We start from the raw sequence: 26,687 nt of genomic DNA, 5'->3' as shown, positions 1-26,687 counted from the left end.
ACTGAATCAGGATGATTTAATGAACACTAGTGAAAATGTTTGTCAGCCTGTAGAACTCAAAAGAGATGTTTTTACCCACCTGCTGACAGTCTCAGTGGGTGAGAAAAAACAAAACAATTAGCATCCCAGTCCTTGTCACTGTTTTAATGTAGTATGCAAATTAAATGTTTTCCTCATAATTACTTGCGCATGGATGATCCTAATGGAGGTTAACATCGAAGAATACAAATAAGACATTTAATTCTAATTGGCAGTGAAAAATGGGTGTGTATGAGGGGAAGGGAGGGAACATGGAGCCATGTGTGAAATATTGTTATTAATCCAACAAAAAGAAACTACAATGCGTCAGTAAAACATGAATAAAAATGTAAAAGGAGGAAAAGTTCTGACAAAAATACTCTGCTGGGACCAGAACTGCAGGACTATTGTTTAATTCTGTTATCCTGTTCGAGGAGAATGGTAACCGTAATAACACTAGTGGAAATCACAGGTATTATCTGAAGAGAAAATAGGATTAATTATTTTTGCTGATAGAAAACAACAACATTATAAGCTTTTACACACAAAAAAATAGCCATTTGGAGAGGGAAAACCATGAAACATTATCAGAAAAGAGATGCTACTCTGTAGACTCTGACCCACTGTCATGATGGAAAAATCTGAGTAAACAACTCACATACTAACATAAGAACTGATATGTTAGTCACGTTGTTCATGACCCATCTCTTTATCTCTGTAGCTCTGTTTCTGAGACGAGCCGGTTCTATGCCACAGGTATTCTTACAGCTGAAGTGTTTGGCAGAGCTGAATCATATTAAAGCCACCTAAACTGAATGTTTTCTTTGTCTTTACACCCACTGGTCAGTATGTGGTCCAGGATTCCACTTTATGAAAAGTCCAAAACAGATTACTGTACATCCATTGCCAAAATAAAAGTCATGGCGCAATTATGTCCACTTTGCTACTTGCAACGTTCAAATGAGATTATTTGTCCTGCATTACTTATAATATAGTTGTCGCAGCTGGTCTATTTCTGATGCAGACATGAGGACATAATGCAAAAGTAAACTGTTTTTGCAAAAGTAAAATATTATATAATAATATAATATAATATCTACATTAATTTGCTTACAATTAAACTAAGAAGCAATTATGATGCATGTAATCTTAAAATAATCCATGGAAATCAGCAGGCAATTTATTCTAAAAGGATTTCAGGCCTGTTATTTTTATGGGTGCAGACAATGAACGGTCTGTCTCACTACATGAAATAATGGCATGAGTGAGTTAGAGAGGTACTCGTGAAGGAAAACTGTTTGCAAGAGCTTCTGGGGAGATGAAAGAGAAGATTTTAATACGGAAAGGTCAACACTTTCTCCATTATGTCAAATTTCATTACAGAGCAGGCAGCCATCTCTTCCATTCAGGTTAGACTTAATGCATCCAAATTGCAGCAATTACGATTTCATTTTAAAACATCCTTTTTTTTTCTTTTTTTTTCAAGACAATGATTATTGCTATACATAATCATTTTAGGAGTAAGAAGATTGATTGCAAGAGAAACAATTCTGTTCTTACTTTAGGGAAATACAAAAGGACTAAACATAATTCAATACATCTTCTTCCACCCGGAATGGATTTTAGACTAAAAATAATAATAATAAAAAAATAATAGTACATGCACTTAATGCTAAAAAAATTAGTCACTTGTCATATAAAACCCATCTGTCTAAACTACCAAGTGCTCAACCTTTAAAATATGTTGGAAAGACAAAAAATACAATGACTCCTGTCTCATTTCTGTAAGGCTGAACTTTAGGATTAGTCTTAATTACTCAGTTTAGCACATTACCTCTGTAAAATGCAGAAAGCATAGGCTGGTTTTCACTTTAATTAAACAGGAAGAGAACAGGGCCGCAGGGAGTCACCGACAAAGAGAAGACAGACAAAGCAATACCTAAATATTTCTGGAACACTGGCCACTGGATGACCTCCACCCTGAATAAAACAAGGCAGCAGGTTATACAAGGTCGATGTTCATATTGTTGTCAACAAATCATCTTAATAAAGCTGAGGATGCTGCCTCTTTGTGGACAAAAGAGGAAAAACACCCTTCTTGAAGAATGATTCACACTGAATAATAAATTATAAATAAATAATAATGATTTTCTTTCCCCAAAAATGGGAACACCAAATTAGGTAAAGGATTTTCAGCACAACACAGGGTTTATGTAATTGAACTATCATTATTTCACGGATATATATTTTACATGCATTACTCACCTAAGATAGTTTCATAAAGAAAGAAAACTGTTATGCTGTGCAATAAAATAATTGAATTTAGTTGGCTGAGTGACATTAAGTGTAAATATTTACATATTCAGTCCAGCAGCACATGGAATATGAGAGTAAGTCAATAAATCATTAATGCAACAAGTTCACTTAAAAACTGATGTGCTTATAGTTGTTTGGAAATGGTTGGGTCTGCTTTGTAATTGATGTTTGAAAAGAAGAGAGAAGTAACAGGCAAAATTGTGTCTAAAATGTAAGTTGATTAATATTAACTTCTTTATTGAACTGCATTGTATCACATTCATAACATGTTATTCTGATTCTGAATACCACCTGCCCACTGTCAAATTTCAGGCATGTTGTTATTAGGTACAAAAAAAACCCAATTGCTTCTGTAATATTACCTTTCAGAGCTATAATTTTCCTTAAAAAAGAAAAAAAAAAGAAAAAAGGACTAAAATAATTAGTGCAAAAGAGTGCAATGTTAAAACAGTTCACTGAATTATGTAAACTAATTTCATGGTATTACTGTGGTCACCCCCAAAAGCACAACTATTACAATGGTGTGACTTTTATGTACTTGTAGTAAGATGATTAAAAGGCCTCTTTTATAATGCATCCAGCAGCTTTCAGATTTTCTATTGGTTATAGCTTGACTCCAGAGTGCCTCAGCAGCCAATCGATACCATCCAGCATTCCTGACAGTGTTTCTGCAGCTGTGTCCTGAACCTAAAGCATGACAAAACATATTATTGCATATACAATATTCATTTATTCTATACAGAAATTCTTTGGTTATGTTTCCAGATGTATTACTATCCAAGGGTTGGTCAGTGTGCTGAGTTGTAGCTGATGGGCAACGGTCACACAAGGTATCCTGCATCTGTCTGCTGTCTCTCTAGACACACAGGAGAGCACCAGGATAGGGCGAGACACAGCACCCACCTCAGGGTCTAATATAACCCGGATCTGGGCACTTTCCTCCTCCCACCCTTGGTCTGTACCTCCAATATAGTAAAGAGAGATATACTGTACAGTATAAACTGCAAAATAACTTTGGGAATCTGCTTACAATGTTTCAGCAAACTAAAGAAATTCATACTTGGGCACAATTTATATTTGTGTACTAAACTAATTTCAAGCATAGAGGCATAAGCCTTTAAATCCAAAGTGTGCTCAGGACAATCATACCTCTTTCTTTCTCAGCATTGACCACAAAGATGAATCCATTCACAGCTTGACAAACTGGATTAAACATGGGGTTGATGCTTACTGGTATGTTGGACTCAATATCGTCCTCATAGACAAAGAGTTTACTGCGCAGACTGAGGTGCTCCAGCCTGGACATAACAAGAGCTTGAACAAGGGGTTGTGAAGGATGTTCCGAAAGAAGAGCCCTGATCTCCCTACTGCTGTATAAAGCAAGTCTGTATAAACCTTTATAAAAGATATAAAAATGTATATCTGAGATATAAATTCATAATTGCATGATATAAGAAAAAAAAGTCATAATTGGGAGATTAAAAAGTTTCAATTAGCTTTTTATTTATTTTTTAATTAAAAATTAAAAGTCTAACACTTCTAAATGACAATATAAAATCTTCTCCCTCACCTGTTTGTCGAATATAAAGTTGCAATATTTAATCTGTGCTGATCTTTGTACTTAAAACTGATTCCAGATCCAATGCCTGAAAAAGTAAAAATAAGAAAAATCTCATCAAGGTCAAGTTCAGAAAATGCAACCACAGAACACAATATCCATGTATTCAGTTTGATAACTGACTAGAATAAACTATAAGTAATGGGACAGCACCATCAATCTGACGCTGAGGTAGTCCTGCTACAGGCAGTACATGAGGGGAACACATGATCGTATCCATGAGGGAAATCTCTAACTGATCGAGCCCCGGGCCCAACATGGCAAACTGCAGCTCTGAAACTGGTACAAGGGACTGGAAGAAGGACGTCACGGATTCAAACACTCTGGGTTGGTGTCTCCATTGGTTTCGACAGGCCGGACAAACACGAAGATACCTGTGGGTGCCACGTTAAAGAGAATATTCCAGTAAATATTAAGGGTTTTTAAATACAGGCAACAACTTTCATAGATATAAGTTATAAAGCACTTTCAATAATTTTCATTAAATGAAGTATAATGTAAAAAAATTTTTTTTTTTAATATTATAAATCTACCAGTGCAACATAAACAGGGTGCACCTAAAGCCGATTATTTCTGATACTGAAGTGGCACAGCATTACACACTTACTCGGCCATATAATCAAGCTGCAACTTAGAGTCATCCAGCACAGCTGAGCCAGTGAGCTTGACCTGAGGCACTGATAAATGGTAAACTGACTGCCAGAGCGGCATATCACGCAACAGGAAGTACTTCCACAGGACAGGGTCTCGAACCATTGACCGCCAGTATGTACTGGTGCCTCCCAGTCTACAGAGGTCTTGCGGAGACAGGAAGGTCATAATGATAAACTGCATGTCAACCTGTGTTTGAGTAAGAAAGGCAAAAAATGTGTTTTGGAGCATTATAATCTTTGTATATTTTAAAATGTTATTTATTCCAGGGACGGCAAAGCTGAATTTTTAGCAGCCATTACTCCAGTCTTCAGTCAGATGATACTTCAGATATCATTTTGTATTTGTTCTAATGTTCTTCATTCTTTCTTCTCTGATATATTTTTTCAGGATTCTTTGATAAAAGTTAAAAAGCAAAGTTTATTTAAAATATATATTTTCGCCACTTTTGATTAGTGTAATGCATCCTTGCTGTAAATTTCTTAAAAAAAAAAACAAAAAAAAACTTACTGATTCCTATATTTTGCGCAGTAGGCTACAGTATAAATAACACTAACACTAATTTAGAGACATTATCTGGCATTAACATAATAAACATACTGTAATAAATTTAGCCACCACTAGGGGCCACAGGTAAGCTTTATTATCGCTTTCTTATAAGCTTTCTTAACACCTATTCTGCCACCACCTTTAATTTTAACCCGGTCTGGTCCAGTAGGAACACTCAAAACACACTCAAGAGCAAGAATTACCAAAGAATACACTTTTTATTAACAATAGCAGCCATTTGGCATTGTCTAACTTAAATATCCTTATTACATACACTGGTCATATTTCATTAAACCGTGACACACATTTAAAAGAGAACCCAAGAACTCATTCCAAATTCACAGCAAACAATAAATAGTGTGAAATCTCATGCAAAACACACAATTAGAAACTCCAATCCGGATTATAGAGTGAAAATCATGCCAAAACCTCACACACACAAAACGTGTTTTACTCATACCCTACGATTCACAAAATAACTCAGTGTGGTTTGCAAATACAAAACATCACTCACAAACTAATGCATTTTGTTCTGCAAATAAAAAACGTAGCTATCAAACAAATACAGTACGTTTTACATATACAAAGAAACGTATTTCTTCAATGACAAAAATATCCTCCAAGTACAAACTAAAATCTTTCAAGTACAAAAAAAAATCCTTAAATTAAAAAAAAATCATTCAAGTACAAAACAAAATCCTTCAAGTACAAAACAAAATTCTACAAGTACGGAAAAATGTCACGTGACTTTTGGCACAAATTTTATGCCTTCAGATCCACACGCAGGCTAGTAAACTGTCATGTAATTTGCACTCCACAACAGCAGGTGGCGCTGTTGGCAACTTGCTTGGCGCCGCCACCGACATGGAAACAGAAGAGAAGAAGAAACGCTAGCGTGAGGGACGTTTTGAACCGAACACGATGAGCGGCCAACAGGTGAGTTTGCAGTCATTTCTGGTGAAAAATCAGCCTGAAGGGGTTGTTATTCGCTATAACAACCGCCTCGCTATACATGATCCCGCTTATTACATTGCACAAAATATTGATTTAAAAATGAGTTTATTGATTTTAAAAACGATTGTATTGCTTCCGCTAAAGAAAATAGTCCGTTCCGCGTCCATAGCAACGGTCTGTTTTTCATGGCAAGGGTGTGTTTGGACCTCCAAATCAACCCTGGTCTTCTCCTGCTAGTGTCTAATAGAATATAGAGGCTTCATTCCATGTCAAATCAGTCAGAATCCAGGAAAGTGGTTGCAGCAACATCTCAGATGAAGAGTTTTTCTATATTATATTTGGTTCCCAAAACCAAGGCCTGTAAAAATATTCATATTTTTGTCAGTCCTTGAGATTGTCATTTTTATAGCATCAAAACACTATCAGAGAACCATATTTGGGCATTAATATCTTAAAGTGTTATTCATAGCCTCACCAAACCTTCCAGGATGGAAGACAAACATGTGCTTAGTATAACTGAACCAAAGTTTGTACTGCATGCCTATTGAAATTCTGCAAGGCCCTAGATTTGGGTAAATGGCTAAACCCCTGATACTGAGGGTATTATAAACTAATTTTCTGCATCCATATCACAGCAGCAGGCTGTCACTATACATGGGTGCTGCATTTTTTTAAAGCTGAAAATTAGGACATAACCTGCTTGTTTAACCCTTGCTAAAAAGAACTATATGCATGAAGTATGTGCGAAGAATTTATTTGAATTAAAGTATATTCAACCAGTTTTAAGAATAAACTTGGCAATGGGTTTGGCAGTGGTCCTTGAGGGAGGTTCAAGGGGGGGGGGGGTATATATAAATACACACACACAACTTTTTAATTCTGACTTTTTCTAGAAATTGACTATTTTTCCACAAATGTCTTTATAAATTTCACCAAAAATGCATCCCATTGACATTAATTTGAACATAAATTGACAAAAAAAAAAAGTAATGTTATTCAGTCTCAGAATTAATATTGTGTATTTCTGGAGTCTGTTACAAAATGTTATCAAATGTGGTCTGGGTCCTTGATGTAAAAATGTTTGAGAACCACTGCCCTACATAAACACTTTACATGTCTTTTCAGGGATTGTACCTACCACATTTGGACTGGGAGGACAGTGGCCTGCCTGATGAGCCACACCATGGTGTCACTGTTCCTGAGATGGCGATGTACTGAGTGATGAACAAATGGCAGCACTAAGGGCAGCCATAAATCCCCTGGGACACTCCCAATCACATGGCTCAGACATCTACCTAGTTACTGTGCAGTATGTCCATCACTTACTAGGCTTACAGTAAAACGTACTCCGCAAAGGACCTGATTCAATGCAATTGTAGCACAAATACAAAAAGAACAATTATTTACAGAACAGTGCCCCTGCTAATAACTGGTTTGTAAGATGTTACAGTTACACAAATAAATATTTCTGAATCAGTGAGGTGGTCTAATGTTTGATTTTCCACTGTTTAATCAAATCAGACCAGCAGACATGCCTCTTGTTAGGACTGCCAGCGGCAGCAGGAAGCATAGCTTTCCTCAAGCAGTGCTAGCAGCGGACTTTAAGACTTTCAGCTCTCTTAATGTCGTAATGAATGTTCAAACCAAACACATGTAGATTTTATTATTTTTTATTGTAGTGTGAATACAATCTTAAAACATCTGGGGGGTTGGAACAACCCAAAAAATACAACATCTTTCTCTCTTTTTTTTTTTTTACTATGGGGACCTGGTTTTCTCTTTCTTAACCAACTTGTGCAGCTCTGTGAGTGCATCTAAAATGCATTTTGGGATGAGAACCTGGTTAGAGGCAGCACTAAAAAGAACAGCCTCCTGAAAACACACAAATTCAAGGTAATCCAGGTCAAGTGTTGCTGACTGACAATATGCTGGAGCCGTGTGTGGATTCTCTCTAACATTGTTTGTGCAAGCAGTTCCTAGAGAGAGGGTAAAAGAGGAAAAATGTATGAAGTCAAAAATACTGGTGTAACTGAACAGGACCAGTAAAATGACCAAAAACTACACTTTGCTTTATTCTTAATATCTTCATGACCATTAGTGATAGAGACCTCATATATTGACACACGATTAATACAAGATTGTGCTTAAAGAAAATGTAATGATTGATATCATACAGATGCAGAAAATGAGTTTATAATCCCATAAGTATCAGGGGTTTAGCCATTTACCCAAATCTAGGGCCTTGCAGAATTTCAATAGGCATGCAGTACAAACTTTGGTTCAGTTATACTAAGCACATGTTTGTCTTCCATCCTGGAAGGTTTGGTGAGGCTATGAATAACACTTTAAGATATTAATGCCCAAATATGGTTCTCTGATAGTGTTTTGATGCTATAAGAATGACAATCTCAAGAACTGACAAAAATATGAATATTTTTACAGGCTTTAGTTTTGGGACCCAAACATAATATAGAAAAACTCTTCATCTGAGATGTTGCTGCAACCACTTTCCTGGATTCTGACTGATTTGACATGGAATGAAGCCTCTATATTCTATGAGACACTAGCAGGAGAAGACCAGGGTTGATTTGGAGGTCCATGAAAAACAGACCGTTGCTATGGACGCGGAACGGACTATTTTCTTTAGCGGAAGCAATACAATCGTTTTTAAAATCAATAAACTCATTTTTAAATCAATATTTTGTGTCAAATTATTTATTTTGTAGGTAGCAATGTAATAAGTGGGATCATGTATAGCGAGGGGGTTGTTATAGCGAATAACAACCCCTTCATGCTGATTTTTCACCAGAAATGACTGCAAACTCACCTGTTGGCCGCTCATCGTGTTCGGTTCAAAACGTCCCTCACGCTAGCGTTTCTTCTTCTTTTCTGTTTCCATGTCGGTGGCGGCGCCAAGCAAGTCGCTAACAGAATTACATGACAGTTTACTAGCATGCGTGTGGATCTGAAGCATAGACAGTAAAAGAAATGGACACAGCGACCCCATTTGAACTCAATTGAGACAACTGAAGCCCAGTTTTAGCTATTTTTAGCACTTCCGTTTCTGACGCGCAGACTCAAACTAACCCCCAATTTCCACCAGATGCGTAACGGCTCCGCTGCGTGACAGCTCCGTGTTCCGTCGTCCGTCAACACCCACCAGGTCCGTATTTGTTGCGTAATGGCTGCGGTCATGACTGACAGCTGACGTCACGATGCCCCATGTAATCTCGCGAACTCTGGTGTGATCGCGCGATATGTAGTTTCTATAAACAGAACTACCAAACCAGGAACAGTTTTCCATCCGAAGGAGTATAGGATAGAACTCTTTTCTTTTCTCTTTTCATTTCTTCATCCATCGTGTCAACGGGGTTAAAACTTCAACAAGCCTGTCTCCGCCCATTATGACGTTTTCAAGGTGTAGTGTAGGGAAATATGAGCGCGGTGTATTTTATTTTGAATCTTTTATTTTGTTTCTGGCTGTTCTGTTTTGTCACTCGACTTCCTGTCCTGCGTACTCTGCCCTGTAGTGCTGCGGAGCGCTCCGGCATCCGGCAAAAATAGAAGCTCTGCGTATCTGGTCCGGTGGGCTGCGGATCGCCGGAGTCGGAACGCAGCTGTAACGCATTCAGTGGAAATACACTCATTGACTTTAATGGAAACCTATTGACTCCGCCGCCGTGACGGAGCCGTAACGCAGCCGTTATGCATCTGGTGGAAATTGGGGGTAAGCTTGATGACGTCAGCAACCTGTCTGACAGATGTACATCTTCTAGTAGCTGTGCGTGCAAACTGCCATCGTTAATCTTGCAGAGACAGCGAGCTTGAGCGGGGAGTTCTTTGGCATGAGTAAGCAGGAGTAAGTATTCTGATTAATTATTTTGTATAGTATTTTAAAATGTAACACCAGTACGCCATATTAAGTTAATTGCCTGCGAGCTTCTCCTCCTGTCTGTACGGTAATGCGACAGAGAGTCGAGTGGTTATGACAAAATCGTTAGCCTATTTTTACAAAAACTGTTTCTACGGGGCCATAATTTAACATAGAAGGCAATGGAGCCCTTTATACATTCTTGTGTATTTTTAGAAATAAATAATGGACAAATGGAGTCTTTAAACGCCTCCGATGTAAAGTTATTAGCTGTCAAAGTGACGCCAAAATGAATGGGAGGTCAATGGGATGCTAACGCAAGTGAAGTTCTGCTACAAGATGGCAGCACCCGGCCGACTTCAACTTCCGGTCGGCTTCCTTGCCGCCTGATCTGAAGGCATATGCGTGTGGATCAGCAAGGCGAAAAATTAGTGCCAAAAGTCACGTGACATTTTTCCGTACTTGTAGAATTTTGTTTTGTACTTGAAGGATTTTGTTTTGTACTTGAAGGATTTTTTTTTTAATTGAAGGATTTTATTTTTATACTTGAAAGATTTTAGTTTGTACTTGGAGGATATTTTTGTCATTGAAGAAATACGTTTCTTTGTATATGTAAAACGTACTGTATTTGTTTGATAGCTACGTTTTTTATTTGCAGAACAAAATGCATTAGTTTGTGAGTGATGTTTTGTATTTGCAAACCACACTGAGTTTGTTTGTGAATCGTTGGGTGTGAGTAAAACAAGTTTTGTGTGTGAGGTTTTGGCATGATTCTAACTCTATAACGGATCCCCTGCTTTTGTGAACCCGGCAGGCTTAACAAACACAGCGTCTCAGTCTCTTTCACGGTTATTTATCAGGCAACAGAGTGTCCTCACCTTTCCCCTCCCCCACATTTAAAAGCATCCCAAAATTGTTCCTTGTCCACAGGTGTGCTCGAAGACATCATTTCTTCAGTGTTTGTCCGTAGCAGTGACGTCATGCACCATCAGTAGAATCATAATCATTACACTACTTCCTCTCTTGAAAAAAATAGGACTCATCCTGGAGTCCTTAAACAGGTCCATCCTAATCTTTGAACCATACAAGGGGTTTTCGTGATCGTAGGGGACAGCCCCGCTCTGTAGCAGATATAGCTGTTGTAGGCTATTTGCCCCCAGCCACAGACAAATCACTCCTGCCAGCCCCCTCAGCAACAGTAGACTGGAGACACCGGGGGGGCAACAACTGTCCACAACTGGAACTTCCCCAGAATCTGAAGACACCTCAGCCTCAATAGAAAGCTATGTTGTTTGAGTTACTGATAGCAGCCGACAGCCTAGGTGAAGCAGGTATTCCAGCAGCAGCAGGTGACCTAACCGACTGAAACCCCTCAGTGACACTGGTAGAAGCCGATGAATGGACACTCCCACCAGCAAAAGGAAAATCAGGTGGCCGTGATCATCGAAACACACAGCTAGACCCAAAGCCTGGACCCCTTTCTTCCCCCTAATTGGGGCAGATATAGTCTTATGGTCAGCTTTGAGTCTACGGGTGGCCATACAACAGCCAAAGCTGACCATAAGACTATATCTGTCCATTCATCGCCTTCTACCAGTGTCACTGAGGGGTTTCAGTCGGTTAGGTTAGAAGGGACATAAGGTTTCAGTTGATTAAAATGCACCACATGATCTATACCTCCAGCCTCTGGCTGTATCCGATACAACACTTCAGATACCCTTTCCAAAACTCTATATGGGCCCTTAAACCATTTCTGCAGTTTTGGACTCACCCCTTTCTTTCTAGCTTTATTCTTTATCCATACCAACTCACCCACTGAATAATACTGAAACTTGGCTTTAAAGTCAAAATACCGCTTTTGATGTTCTGAGGCTCTAGCCTGATGATTTTTCACTGCCCCCACTACTGTTGCAAGACTTTCAGCTACCCCTTTTACTGTTGCAAGACTTTCAGCTACCCCTTTTACATACTCATTCACAGTTGCAAATCGCTCTTTAGTGTTGCAACGACGCGTCAACGTCATCGATTACGTCGACTACAAAAATACGTCGACGTGCGTGAAATGTGTCGACGCGTCACACTGTTTACATCTCCCGTAATGGCGGCTTCTGCTCCTGGGAATGGACAAAGTTGCATTCTATCACAAAAACAATAGGAAAACATACTGGCGCTCTCCGGTGTTATGGTTTAACTGGTTACCGTTGCAGATGTGATGGAACGACCGCAGCAGATTCAGCGATTCTAAAAGGACAAACTGATATTATTAAGTGTCTAATAAACGCAGACTTGCTCATTGCATGATTCTGGTATTCTTGTAAGGATTACAAGTTACTGGTATGATCACCCGTAGCGGCTGAAGATAAACAAAAAAATAAAAATAAATTAAGTCTGTGTTGGCACGGGTTTCGAACAAGCGTTAAAAGATGGCGCGACGCGAGACAACAGTCACGAACCACAGAGCTACCGATCTACACCAAATCAGCTCCAGATCTTTGGACTTCAAGACAGGACTTTCGGCGGCACATCGTGCAGCCTCTGAATCAAGGAAATGTGATCATGTTAACTTGTGACCTGTGTTTACCCATTATGAAAATAAACCATAGCAGAACCCTGACTACATTTTATGGTTTGTGATGCTAAAGAACATTTCATGACATCTCAGACAACTGAAAATTTGTGGCTACTGTGGTTTAATTATATAACTCATATTTACCATAGTAAAAAACAATTTTCTTTGCTTCTTTATTTTTGTATACTGTAAAAACTTCAACCACATTTAAGTATTTTTTGGAAAAAATGAAAAAAAGGTTGAAATATTATATTAGAAGTTGTGCTTATATTTTTTGTAAAGTTATCCAAAGGATTCATTAGCTAATCAAAAAAAGAACACTAGATTAATAATTTATTTTAATAAAAATAATCGTTAGCGTAGGCGACTAATCGGGAAAAAAAAAAATCGTTAGATTAGTCGACAGAAAAAATAATCGTTAGTTGCAGCTCTATCACTCTTGTCCATCTACATCCATCATGATGTCAATTGGTAAAACCATCTCCTGACCAAATAAAACTTGATATGGGGTAAAGCCAGTCCTGGAATGAACACTACTTATATAGGCCATCATCACATAAGGCAAAAGGACGTCCCAATTCTGTTGATTGTCATCAACATAAAAAGACAACATAGACAGCAATGTATGATTAAACCTCTAAATCATTCCATCTGACTGAGGTTGATATGGAGTTGTCCTTGTCTTATCAATGCCTAGCAAACGACACAATTCACCAAACAAGTTTGATTCAAAGTTTCGACATTGGTCAGAATGCAGGCTTCTAGGGGTTCCATAACGACACACCCATTCTTCTACAAGTACTCTAGCTACAGTCTTTGCCTCCTGGTTTGGGAGGAGGTACACTTCTGTCCACTTTAAAAAAGTCCCCCACAACCAACACGTTTATTTTTGAGGAGGGTCTCAAGGAAGGGGCCCTATGTCAAGTGCAACTCGTTCATAAGGACGAGATGTTACAGAAGGAATAAGGGAGGCCCGGTGGACCGGACCAATTTCCTTATGAACTGTGCATTCAGGACATTCCTGACACCATCGTTTCACATCCTTATACTAGGGTCTTGCTGATAGAATCGTGTATCGACATAAGCAGATTTCCCTATCGATAATCAAGATGATATTAGGCTCATTCTCCTATTAATTTATTAGATTATAATAATAGCTATTATTATTTTTATTAGGCGGCCTATTATAATTCTGCTATCAAACTGCCCAGCTATTTCACTTCAGCACTGCATTTCACACACACACGCACACACACCGCGCACGCGAGCGCGCAATAGAGGATTAGAGTTTGAAAACGATGAAGTTGTAAAACTTTGACTTTTGATAACTGGGTAAATCAATTAAATGAAAGAGAAAGAAAACGAGGAGTTGGTGTCCCACACATTAAATGGCTGGTACACGACAACGCACTGTTTTCAAATAAGAGATATTAACTCTTTCTTGGCGTTACAAATATAGTAAAGACAAGATAATAAGGCGGCAGAGCAAAAATCATCCATAGTGGTTCTCACGTAGTCCTTCCCTTTTTAATTACGTGACAACCACTATGAATAAGATCGCTCTGCCACCTTATTATTTTCATGCACACCTTACTATAATGTGATGCATGCAAGATACATATTTTGGCCATTACAAAGTCTCCATCCACAAACAGACGTACATCATCTGCAGATATAAAGCTATTTCACTGCACTTTAACAAGTAATCTGAATGACCTGTATATGTGCAATATTTTAAACGAGCCCTCACTAACTGAGTTTAATGCCACAGTTATGTTAGAATGCATCTCATTCTTGTTTCTTTGGTGGTGCATCGGTCTCGCCATGAGGTGCGCGGTCCGGAGCATATTTCACAAGAATTTCATAAAGAGGCGTGATGGAAGTGTAATGCACGTGTAAAAGACGTCGGCCTAGTGACGTTCTCTCACAACCAATTCACAACACGGGTATATATTGAACTACACTTAGATAAAAGTCAAAGGAACAATTATACATGTAACCCCATAGAACTCTAGACATGTACAAACATATCTGAATGCATTTTTAGGAAATGTTCTGTGTTCCATATTTTTACCGATTTATGCCGTCCTACCGCGACTGTTTTTGGCTGGGGACACGACGTCACCATCGGACCAATGCTTGCTGGGATGCATCAGTTCGATTCAACTTTACTCCAAATATATGAACTTACCTGTTTTGAATATTTTTATATTTAGTATGTTCCATTATGTCCAATATTAGTGTTAAACTGTTGGACTTTAAAAGAAATATACTATTGATTTTCACCATTGACTGATTTTGCAGAACATTTAGACTGATAACCTCAGTGCGCAGATGCAGCATATTTGTCACAGGACGCGCGATATGACAGTTGTGACCGACTATATATGAACTAGCTGTTTTAAATACAGTATTTTTATATTTAAGGTTAGTTAAATCAGTTAGTGTTTTATGTTTTTTTTTTTTTCGATTACGATTTCGAGTCCAATTTTTGGAGGCAACACCCTCACCAACCTCTGCCCCTGAACCTCTATCTGCTCCCAGACCAAGGCATACTTCTTAAGGTATGGGTAGGCATTCATTACTACCTGTCGGTTACCTATCTGGCTCTTCAATTTTAGCATCAAACTCAACTCTGGGTCACTGTGCTGTCAAATCATTCCTTCCTCTTTCCACCTCCCCTATTTCATAATTCAATAACTCTCCCTGTTCCATAACACCACCCTGAGGTGCAGGTTATAACCACCGGGCCAACTGGCCTTCCAAACCCAGGAAATTATGCAATACTGAAAAGAATTATGGTCCGTTCGCAGCAAAAACTCTTTCCCTAGCAGGAAATGTTTGAAATACTTGGTAAAAGTAACTACACTAAGAATTTCTTTCTTTGTAGTGGCGTATTTACATTCTTGTAACTCAGGATTCTACTTGCATACACCACCACTTGATCTAAACCAGGGATCCTCAAATCTGGCCCACGAGATCCACTTTCCTGCAGAATTTTGCTCTAACCCTAATCAAACACACCTGAGCATGTTAATCAATGCCTTCAGGATCATTAGAAAATCATAGGTAGGTGAGTTTGTTCAGGGCTGGAGCTAAACTCTTCAGTGAATTGGCCCTCCAGGACAAGATTTGAGGATCCATGATCTAAACCATCAACTTCTTGTGACAAAACAGCCCCAATCCCCAAGTCACTGGCATCTGTATATAGAATAAATTGAGCGCTGTGGATCTGGATAGGCTAAAACTGGAGCAGTAGTAAGACACAATTTCAACTTCTCAAAAGCAACCTGGCAACAATCATCTCACTGAAATCGCCTCCCCTTTTCTGTAGCCGATGCAATGGTCTAGCCAACTCAGCAAAAACCCTTACGAATCGCCTATAATACGAAGCTAAAAGCTTCGTACCCCAAAAAGCTTCGTACCTCAGTCTGATTTTTAAGGATTGGCCATGATTGTACAGCTTCCACTTTGCTGGGATCGGCCATAACCCCCTCAGCCGAAATAACATGACCAAGGTAATGCACTTTGGTGGCAAACAGATTGCACTTAGATCGTTTTACTTTGAGATTGGCAGCCTGCAATTTGGACAATACTTAACCTAACCACTGGAGAGGTTCCCCAAATTTTTTCCTGAAAACTATAATGTCATCCAAGTAAACTAAAAACACAGACCACTGCAAATCTGCCAAAATCAAGTCCATAAGTCTTTGGAATGTACTGGGACTATTGGACAGCCCAAAAGGAAGAACATTAAACTCAAAAAGCCCCTGTCTTGTTATAAAGGCTGTTTAAGGGCGATCTATAGGGTCAACTATCTATCTATAGGGTCGGCAGCCATATCACCCTGGAGCCCAAGACCGGTTTCCCACTGAAGCTAAGCAGGGCTGAGCCTGGTCAGTACCTGGATGGGAGACCTCCTGAGAAAACTAGGTTGCTGCTGGATGAGGTGCTAGTGAGGCCAGTAGGGGGTGCTCACCCTGTGGTCTGTGTGGGTCCTAGCGCCCCAGTGTAGTGATGGGGACACTATACTGTCAACAAGCATCGTCCTTCGGATGAGACGTTAAACCGAGGTCCTGACTCTCTGTGGTCAGTAAAAAATCCCAGGAAGTCTTTCGAAAAGAGTAGAGGTGTGACCTCGGCTTCCTGGCTAAAATCACCCATTGGCCTCTGACCATCATGGCCTCCTAACAATCCCCATATCCGCTGATTGGCTTCATTACTCTGTCTCCTCTCCACCAGTAAGCTGGTGTGTGGTGGGCGTTCTGGCGCACTATGGCTGCCGTCGCATCATCCAGGTGGATGCTGCACACTGGTGGTGGATGAGGAGATACCCCCTGACAATGTAAGCGCTTTGAGTGCCTAGAAAAGCGCTATATAAATGTAATGAAATATTATTATTATTATCAACTTCGACCTGCCAGTAGCCACTAGCTAAATCTAAAGTAGAAAACCACTGTGCATGAGTTATCTAATGCATTGTTAATACGTGGAAGAGGATATGCATCCTTTCTAGTAACATCATTTAACTTATGATAATCGACGCAGAACCTCAATAACCCATCTTTCTTGCTCACTGGAACAACAGGAGCAGCACAAGGACTACAGGATGGTCTTATGATACCCCCTTCCTGCATCTGCTTCACATGATCTGCCACCTTCTGCTGCAAATGGAGTGGTACCCAACGAGGAGCCCATTTAATGGGCTTTGCATCCCCAGTGTCAATCTGATGCAGGGTCCTATGGGTCCATCCTAAATCTGTGTCACTTTTACTAAAAACAGGAAGATAGTTATTCAATTCTTGAACAGCTTGTAACTGTGTCGGTTCCAGGCCTCTATTATTCAGCCCCAGATTTTGTAACAAAACTTCAGCGGTCCATGGCTGCTCTGCTGAATCTTTCAGTGAACCTAGATAATTGACTGCACTATCCCCTATCTGAACATCAGTACACAAAGTTTCAATAGTCATCCCTTTTCTTAAGATAAGTTACTCACTTGTCACGTCGATAACCCATAGTGGCAACATTCCCTTTTCCACCCTACATAACACACGGGCCACCTGAACTTCAGTAGCAAATCTATCTGAAGGTTCCAGCATTCCTTCCACACACCCTTGCCCCACCGCAGTTCTTGGGGCCACAATCACATCCTGCCTAACTGATACAGTCCTGGTACCTCCTACTCTAGCTGATAGAAACATGCCAACACCCTGTTCACTACAAGAAACACTCATTTGTAGGCCAGTCATATAATCAGGGAGGGTGATGAGCATTTGGCCCTCTTTACTCGCCCCCTCTATTTTCCCTGTACATAAGGACATGCTTTTCTCAAATGGCAAATCACAACCACACTTCCAACATACATCGCCACGAACCTTCTGGCCCCGACTAAAACCATGTAATTCGGAATGGGAAGGAGCCCTTAAAGAAATGGCATTATTAACTTGAGTCTTAGTAAAATTTTGAACAGTAACCTTTAAAGTTCTATCTTCCTGGCGCAAACTCTCTACCGTTTCAACCAATATAGCCATTTCAGTACCATTAGGATTGTTATTAGACACTCCACGCACCTTCATTTCATGTGTAATATGACTACGCTCTAACTCTCGAATAAGCTCCAACTCAGAAGCCAAAGTTATGGCTGCCTCTAAAGAAGCTGGTCTAGCACTACGAAGCTGTATTCGCAATTTGCCCGTCCCAACATGTGCAATAAATTGCTCATGCGCTAGTAAATCTCACGTATCACAGTTAGCCACTGGATAAGATTTGGCTACTAATCACCTTAAAGCATTACCGAACTCATGTGCGCTTTCCCCAGGTAATCATCGCCTAGCAGACAAACTTGCACAGTTCCAATCCTCACTTTCACAAGGATCAAAACACTTGCTCAATGCTTCTTTTAGTTTGACATAACTACTCTGTCTTCTATTGTCAAACCACAGAATACATCTCTTGTTCTGCCAGACAACAAAAGTGACAAATTTCAATTTTAGATCCCCATTCCAATTATTCACCTCTGCGGCCATTTCAAATTGCTGGGACCAATCAGACCACTCACGGCCACTACCTGTAAAGGTCTCTGGCATGAACACGGGACGATTCCCTATGCTAGCAGAAGTAGCAGTCATACTCCTAGCTGTCGGAGCAGAAAACTCTTGACTAGAATGTGCATTTTTATTGTGCTCCATTTCAATAATTTACCACCCAAAAAAGGTATGGGTAGATTACGATTCAATCCCACTGCTGCCACCAGTGTAATAACTTTAGCTACCAATAGGGGCCACAGGTAAGCTTTCTTACTGCAGATTAACACCTATTCTGCCACCACCTTTAATTTAAACCCGGTCTGGTCCGGGAGGAGCACTCAAAACACACTCAAGAGCAAGAATTACCAAAGAATAGACTTTATTAACAACAACAACAACAACAACAACAATAGCAGCCATTTGACATTGTCTCACTTAAATATCCTGATTACATACAATGGTCATTATTTCATTAAACCGTGACACACATTTAAAAGAGAACCCAAGAACTCATTCCAAATTCACAGGAAACAATAAATAGACACAAAACACACAATTAGAAACTCCAATCCTAAATCACATGCCCTATGTGTTATAACCAGCACAGCCAATCAATATAATTCGGGAGGACAGTAATAACAAATGGCTGAGCACAACACCACACAACTCCGTAATAATAAAATAATTTCGGACTTCCCGTCCGACGACACCCTGCCGTCACGGTGAGGACTCAACCTTCCCCTCAGCGGCAATGTTGAGAAGGTTTCTTTCGAACAGCCTGCCATGTCCACCTACACTAAATAAAATAAACAAGACACCCATTTAATTTCATCGGAGACAAGTGAAGTCAATTAGAAGAACTTACTTACTACCTGGGGGTCGGGCGTACTGCGCAGACTCAAACTGAGCTTGATGACGTAGATGTCACGTGAGCAACCTGTAAATCTTCTAATCGCTGTGCCAAGAGAAATCTGAATCACCCACCGAATCTTCCAGAGAAGGCGAGCGTGAACAGGAGCAAATTTTGGTAAGTATTCTGATTAATTATCTCCCTTAACTCTTCATGCCTCCACGTCCCCCCGATAGCCTCATAGACAGTAAATGATTGCCTGCGAGCTTCTCCTCCTGTCCATACGGTAATTTCTCTACTGTGCGACAGAGAGTCGCTGGTTATGACGCAATCGTTTGCCTATTTGTTTTTATAAAAACTGCTTCCACGTGACCATAACGTAAGATACAAGGTAATGGAGCCTTTTATACATTTTCGTGTTTCTTTAGAAATAATTAATGGACAAATGGAGTCTTTAAACGCCTCAGATGTAAAGTTATTCCCTGTCAAAGTGACGCCAAAATGAATGGGAGTCAATGGAATGCTAACAGCAGGTGGGGGTCCGCTAGCCAATGGCGGCGCCCAGGGGTGCTTCAAAAAAAATATGAAACCCTGCCCCCTGGTTCTGCGCAGATTTTGCGCCTCTCAAACAAGCCTATTATCATTACAATACGAAACGTAAAAATCGCGCCTTACCGGCAGATTATCCAGAGAGGGGCCCGTGACGTCATTACCTGGTCCCTGACCATCACTTTGCTCATTTCTTTGTCGTCTTGTATCAAAAAACCTATTTCTAATACTCCTGAGACTTTGCACGACTATAGATCGGCTCAGCATACTGACACTTATTTGTCAGCTATTTCCTAGAAAGATTTCTATCCGTGACTTTTTAATGGAGCAAAGATGTTAATTCATTTACTTTACTTCATTTCATGACATGTCAGTCAACTATTACTCCCGATTTCAGTTGTGAAGTTACACGGAACTGTCAAAAGTTACACGTCTTTCGTGTTTTCATAGCCGTGCAACGTCACGCACAGTACTGCATTGTGGGAACTGTAGTTTTGAAATTGACACGGCCAAACTACAATAGATTAAAGTTTGGTCTATAACGTTCAGTGTTTGGGAGGACTAGGAGTGACACGTGATAATATGAAGGAACAAGTTATCAATTTATTAATTCAAACATTAAAATGTAATAATAGCACTTTTAAATGGACAAACTAGCTTTCTCTTATTTTTCTTTTGCAAATGTATTAGCCTATCTAGTTTAAAACACAAATTGAATAAACAGTTCTAAATATCCTGTTGTATTTCTCAATTTAAAAGTGATTTATTGATTTAACTACATTTAAAACCATGAATTTGAATTATAAACCTAATTCCTTGATTTATTTTGTTGATCACTCCTGTAATGTGAAGCAGTTAACCTACTTCAATATTGTTCTTTTAGTGCCCCAGTTACCTACAGATTGTGATTAAGGTTTTACAGAAAAGTATAGTAATTCAATAGAAATGGTTATTCACAACCACCAACTATCTTTTGTGTGAAAATTTACTTTGGATAAGCATATGTTTTCTTTTGGTTTAAAATAAAATTATGATAAAGGTCACAAACATTATGTAGTGTTGCTGTTAACCCCAAAGTTGACTACTGAAATGTAAGGTAGTAAAGGTGGATGATTTTACTATATCTTAAAAGGTTAGTAATAGGAGTAAAAAATACAGGTACAAACTGAAATTTAGTTGAAGACCTTTTGATAATTACTGGGGACATGAAGACAATCAGCATCTTGTATCTATTAACACTCCTTTGGTTTAACAACCCCTCATTAATGTGAAACCAAAACATCACTCGGACATTCGCATCTCAACATTTCTTAACCCAAAATTTATTTCAATGAAGACATAAAAAACAAAAAAATGAACTTCATTTTAAAAAGAATATGACCAAAAGTTTTAGCTTTTTAAAAGTATACTATCAAAATATCCAAATTCCCATCTCTGAACATTACATCTGGTCAATGAAAGGAATAAAGATACAACTTTTAATATGTGAGCAGAAGAGGTGTCATATACAAAGAGATGTTATTAAAAAGAAAAGGCCCATACTTGAAAATGGTCACAAATACTTAAATATGCAACATATACCTGCATTTTCCCCTCCTTTGTACCATTTCTTTTAACATATATAAATGTATTTAATTGAAAATAAATAAATAAAAATTAAAATAAATAAAAAGTTGTGATGTTTCTCGGCTGGAATTTTTTTTCTTAAACAAATAGTCATTTGTTTATATTTTACATTAGAAGTATTATTCCACATTCTCAGCGAAAACACACATCCAGAAAACAAATCTGGACCGGAAGATAAGTGCCTTTTTTGTTTTCAGTATTTTCTTTTTTAATCTTTTTTTGTTTGTTTGTGGTTTTGCTTTTTTTTGCTAGCTTCAGAACAATGACATTTTGTGAACCTCTCCTAGAAGCTCTCTCCAGGTCTACTGTAAAATACTAAGGATCTCCTTGGCATTCTCTGTGTTCCAGCCCTGACCCTGAAGTGGCCCCTCGCATGCCAGCACATACTTATGGAGGATTTGTGTGCCAATATCTCGGAAATGAAGCCGGTCCTCTTTGCGCTCTGTGGTGTCCATGCTGCAGTCCTCATATTTCACTGCCCAGAAACACATCTCACCAATGTACATCATTGTAAGCAAGTGAGTATCAGAAAAGATACCTAATGAGGAAAAAAGGTAAAAAAAAAAAATGAGTCAGTATTGACAAGAATACAAAAATATAAAAAAAAACTATAAAAATAGTGGTCTAAAAATAAGTTATGCATCTCATTGCATCTTGCCCATTAAAGGGTTAGTTCTCCCGAGAATGAAAATTTGTCCAACTTCTACTCACCCTTGAAGCATCCTAGGTGTATGCATCTTTCCTCTTTCAGAATAATCCAATCTGAGTTATATTAAAAATTGTCCTTTTCACTACAGGGGGCCTTTATTCACCTCCCGGAGCCATGTGAGCGATGTTTTATTACAGATTCGCGCACTTTATTTCACGTCATCTGAACTGTTGACAACAAACACCCACCTACCCCATTGAAAGGCTTGAAAGAGCAAGGACAATTTTTTATATACCTCTGACTGGATTATTCTGAAAGAAGAAAGTCACATACACCAAGGATGCTTCGAGGGTGAGTAGAAGATGGACAAATTTTCTTTGTTGGGTGAACTAACCCTTTAACCCCAAAGTTCACAACAACAGATGTCTGAGAACTTGTCTCCTTTCAGACAAAGCAACTGACTTCATAATAAGTTGCATATCATTTATTATTATATAGCAAGTGTTTATCATAATGAGCTTTAGTTAAAAACAGTGCATTGTAAAACAGCTAGCGATCTCAAAAATATTGGTTGATATTGATTAATGCAAGTACTAGGGGTGGAGTCTGCAGGCTACACATCTTTGCAATGGAAAATCCATATCCTTTGTAAATTAACTTAAATATTTGAAGATACTGATAACCCACTGTCTGTGCTGTTTAGAGATGTAATAAATGCTTTGAAAATCCATCCCTGCAGAGACACAACCCCTGATGTGTCACACACAGAGACACAATCTGAAGTAACAATAACCTGCATGTCTGCAGTACTCAGCTCCCAAATTCCAAACAAAACTTAGCAACGCCACAGAAATCAACCATTCGTCTTTCGGTTTTAGAACAGGAAGTACATTTGCAAAGATGTACCTTCTGCCAGAAAATTGGCGGTTGCAGAGTCATGAAAAACCACACCATCGTTCAGCTTGACTGAGTTCCTCACTTGCAACATTCTCATAAGGTAACGCACACCTTCTTGAAGACACTGTGAAGACATGGAGCATTGCAACACTTACTCAAGTCATGGCCACTAAAACTGGCACTGTGGAGTGAGAGGTTGGTGAAAGAACCTTAAGGAACGTGGCTTTGTTCTTCTTGATCCATTGCTTGCGTTGGTGTAGTGTGTGGCAGTACATATATAATAATGCCCCACGCCTCCAGTATAGGCACTCCAATAGCTCCAGCCCCAGAACAGACTGCACCTGATCCGAACCACAGCATCACACTACAGTTACTCATAGAACAGCTTTCTAATCTTATTCAGTCTATGCAAATTCAACTTGATTACAGTATAGACCTGAAGGTTTTAATTTAATTTATGCTATGGGTGCTTAGAGTAAAGACTATTTTTTTTGAACACCCACGTGTAAAGTCATGATGCATAAAAAGTTGCACTTACGTTGCACATAAAAGAACAAAATAATTATACTGTGCTGCATAAATTGCCACATTTCCAAATTGCACAGGTGGTCTGTAACCCAAAATATTAACCAGTGGGAGTGGATGCTTTATTTAGAATCAACAGCAAATAATGAAACTAATTGTTCTAAGTAAATATCTTCTACAGATACAGAAATACAACACCTCTTGCGCAGGTACCAGTCGCCCAGCTAACACCTCTGGCTCTGTCAAGTCCTGTAGCAACTGCTGGATTTTGAAAGGGGAAGTGTCCTCAGGAAACTCCTGATCTACAAGCCTGTTTTCCTCATAGAATGTAATGTCCAAGACAACCTGTAGAAAAGTAGGTAAAACAATAGGTCATATGAGCCATTAAATCAAAAACAAGATATCTGCAGTGTTTTTAAAATGAAATTCAAGACTTTATAAAGCCCTGCACAAATACAATCCTGTATGAAGAACAAACCCATAAAATAAATAATATATTGCTTATTCTTTTACTCAATTAAACAGACTGGGAACACATACACCTGCCAAACATGGTAAATGGACATTAAAAAAAGACATTTTTTTCAATATATACATAGGTATTGAAAGTGGCTTATGTACGAATATATAATTACATATAAATTAGGTATTGATCAATATTGGATTTTGCTGATATTATATTTTTAAAGAAAAACCACTAAACATTATTGTGCTGATAATAAAATGCACATATTAAATAATGTTGTTAGTCTCTCCTTTCTGTAAGAGGATGAAATTAAATGACACATATAGTTTGTGTAACCAAAATAGCATTAATAAAAAAAAAAGACGAAATGTGGGACTTTTACTTATAACCAAGCATAAAAACACTGTGGGGCTTATTTTGAAATGTCTACATTTTAATACTTCCAGCAGCTCATTTAAAAAAAAAAGATGAGAAAATATACACTCTTGTAACTATATACAACATTACAAATCAATAATAATGAGCAATCATTTAGCATAAATGTGAAGTGTTAATTTTGCACTGCTCTGACATTGTGAGCCAGTAGAATGTGCAACAGTGCCATATTTGGGCTTTTTCCATCCAGTGCTATCATTTATTTAAAAAAAAAAAAAGTGTCAAATCAAAGTTTGTTAATTGCATTAGGCCATATTGCTTTTCTGCTTCAAATTTAAGACCTCCTAAATTTATATTTATGACTTCGCATGAAGTCCTTTGATGCAACTGAATTCCCTGTAAAATCTTTAAAAAAAAAAAATTGTAACTAGTTTTTTTCCTAAATTAACTAACATGAAGGCTTATATAAAGGCTGAAAAATTATATTCAATTAATAAGACAACACTTCCAAATTAACTGTTTTATTCACATATCACACGTCAATAGATAGCTACGCTAAGCTTGAGGGAATGCTGCAGGGTGAGACCAGTGTTATGTGAAGTACCTGTGTATAATCCTGCAGCAGTTTAGGGAGGCTGCTGCTCTCTCCTCCATGTCTATAATAGCTTTTCAACTTGTCTAGTATGGAAGATGCATTCTGTAAGTAGTCATCATCTAGGAAGGGGGAAAAAAAAACAATATGTTAATATTTAACATCTAACAGAGCACATACAACATGAGAGTTTATAATTGGTTGTCTGAAAAAACTGTGAAAAACGGTGAAAACATATCGTTCTTATTTATAAATTTTAAAGCATGCAAATCTGTTACCTAAAGCAAAGCTTTTATTATAGACCAAAAGAAATCACAATATATTTCATATAACGATAACAAAGAGGAAACCCTTGTATATATCTTCTGTTTTATTCTGATCACATCATGAGAATAATTCAACTGAAACATTTAAAAATAAAAAGCATTAGTTAAGTGTGTAACGTTACACTACGTATAAGTGAGAGGACCTAAAACGCCAGTATAGTTTACAAATCTGCATAATTTCAGATTAAAGTAAATAAACATGACAGAAATGTGATCATTTGATCATACATTTGTTACTGTTTTTATATTAACGAGACCTGTTGTCTGGATGAAGTAGGATAATTCTGCTAAAAGAGTTTGACAGCACGTTAAATTCCTATTTATCTCTCATATAATTTAAAGTGAGATCGTAATATCACATTGCAGAATACGTATAACTACATATGTTGTTTTATATTATTTGTGCGTCGTTCTGTATCATTGCATGAACACATGCGAACTGTATCTAACTAGCTAGCCAAAACATGTGAAAAATTACAGAACGTAATAAACGTGTTTTACATTTTACATGATCTTGCAGTTCAGTAGAAGTACTATGGTGTTCGTATAAATTAGTTAGTCGAACGTTTGTCTAATAAACGGGGTGATAGATGTGCGGGAAAATGTTTGTTGTGATTCGCAGGAATGCTAACACAGAGCGGCTAAGCTAACTAGCCAACGATGACAACACCGGGCTGATTCAGCTAATGAACATGCGTGATCTATAATAACAAGAGTCTGGTTTTGCGCAACTGACGACATGCTTCCCGGTTACCTGGTTTCTCAGTCCGAAGAGTGGCACACTTGTTATCTAACTCAAAAATCCTCCTTTCCAGCTCGACGCTTCGTCTGTAGTCGTCGGCCATGACTGCAAACGACAGTCACGTGACGAGCGCACGATTACTCACGTGCAGAGGATTACATAGATGTTTTGTTCTTTCGTTTCATTCATAAACTTCACGCTTGGCACGTATATCAAAGCAAGAGAATACTTTGTCCACTCTTAACCAAATTATTCCCATAATTCCCGGTGTTTGATTACAGAGGGTTTAAATATTGGCAGAAGTCATGAATGGGATTCCGACTCATTTTCCGCGAATCGATACTTTCAAACAGTTCTTTTAAAGAATCATTTCAAAGAAAGATTCATCAGTTATTTTATGTTATGACGTAATTATGGCATCACGTGGTGTCATGTTGTAGCTTGTGCCTACTTTATTTTCTTCTGTTCCGTTTTATGTGATTTCTTTTTTATGTAATTTGCATACTGTTATTATCGGT

General features: G+C 38.5%; 2 protein-coding genes across 2 annotated transcripts; both read right to left on the bottom strand.

Moving 5' to 3' along the window:
- Positions 1–2,732: 2,732 nt before the first annotated feature.
- On the bottom strand, positions 2,733–20,504 carry fbxo4 (F-box protein 4). Its single transcript, XM_059502773.1, has 7 exons — positions 20,098–20,504; positions 4,560–4,792; positions 4,106–4,326; positions 3,905–3,980; positions 3,484–3,632; positions 3,109–3,296; positions 2,733–3,021 (listed from the first exon to the last, which is right to left on the bottom strand). Exons 1-7 carry the CDS (start codon positions 20,236–20,238, stop codon positions 2,938–2,940), a joined length of 1,092 nt encoding a protein of 363 aa, XP_059358756.1. The 5' UTR covers positions 20,239–20,504; the 3' UTR covers positions 2,733–2,937.
- A 767-nt stretch (positions 20,505–21,271) lies between these two features.
- On the bottom strand, positions 21,272–26,467 carry rimoc1 (rab7a interacting mon1-ccz1 complex subunit 1). Its single transcript, XM_059503470.1, has 6 exons — positions 26,182–26,467; positions 25,114–25,223; positions 23,867–24,013; positions 23,353–23,484; positions 23,153–23,267; positions 21,272–22,135 (listed from the first exon to the last, which is right to left on the bottom strand). Exons 1-6 carry the CDS (start codon positions 26,270–26,272, stop codon positions 21,900–21,902), a joined length of 831 nt encoding a protein of 276 aa, XP_059359453.1. The 5' UTR covers positions 26,273–26,467; the 3' UTR covers positions 21,272–21,899.
- Positions 26,468–26,687: the final 220 nt, after the last annotated feature.

The sequence above is a fragment of the Carassius carassius genome, chromosome 21 (genome assembly GCF_963082965.1).
Source record: "Carassius carassius chromosome 21, fCarCar2.1, whole genome shotgun sequence".
NCBI lineage: Eukaryota > Metazoa > Chordata > Actinopteri > Cypriniformes > Cyprinidae > Carassius > Carassius carassius.
Note: the sequence above shows the minus strand (reverse complement) of the source record. Positions and strands in the feature narration are given on the sequence as shown.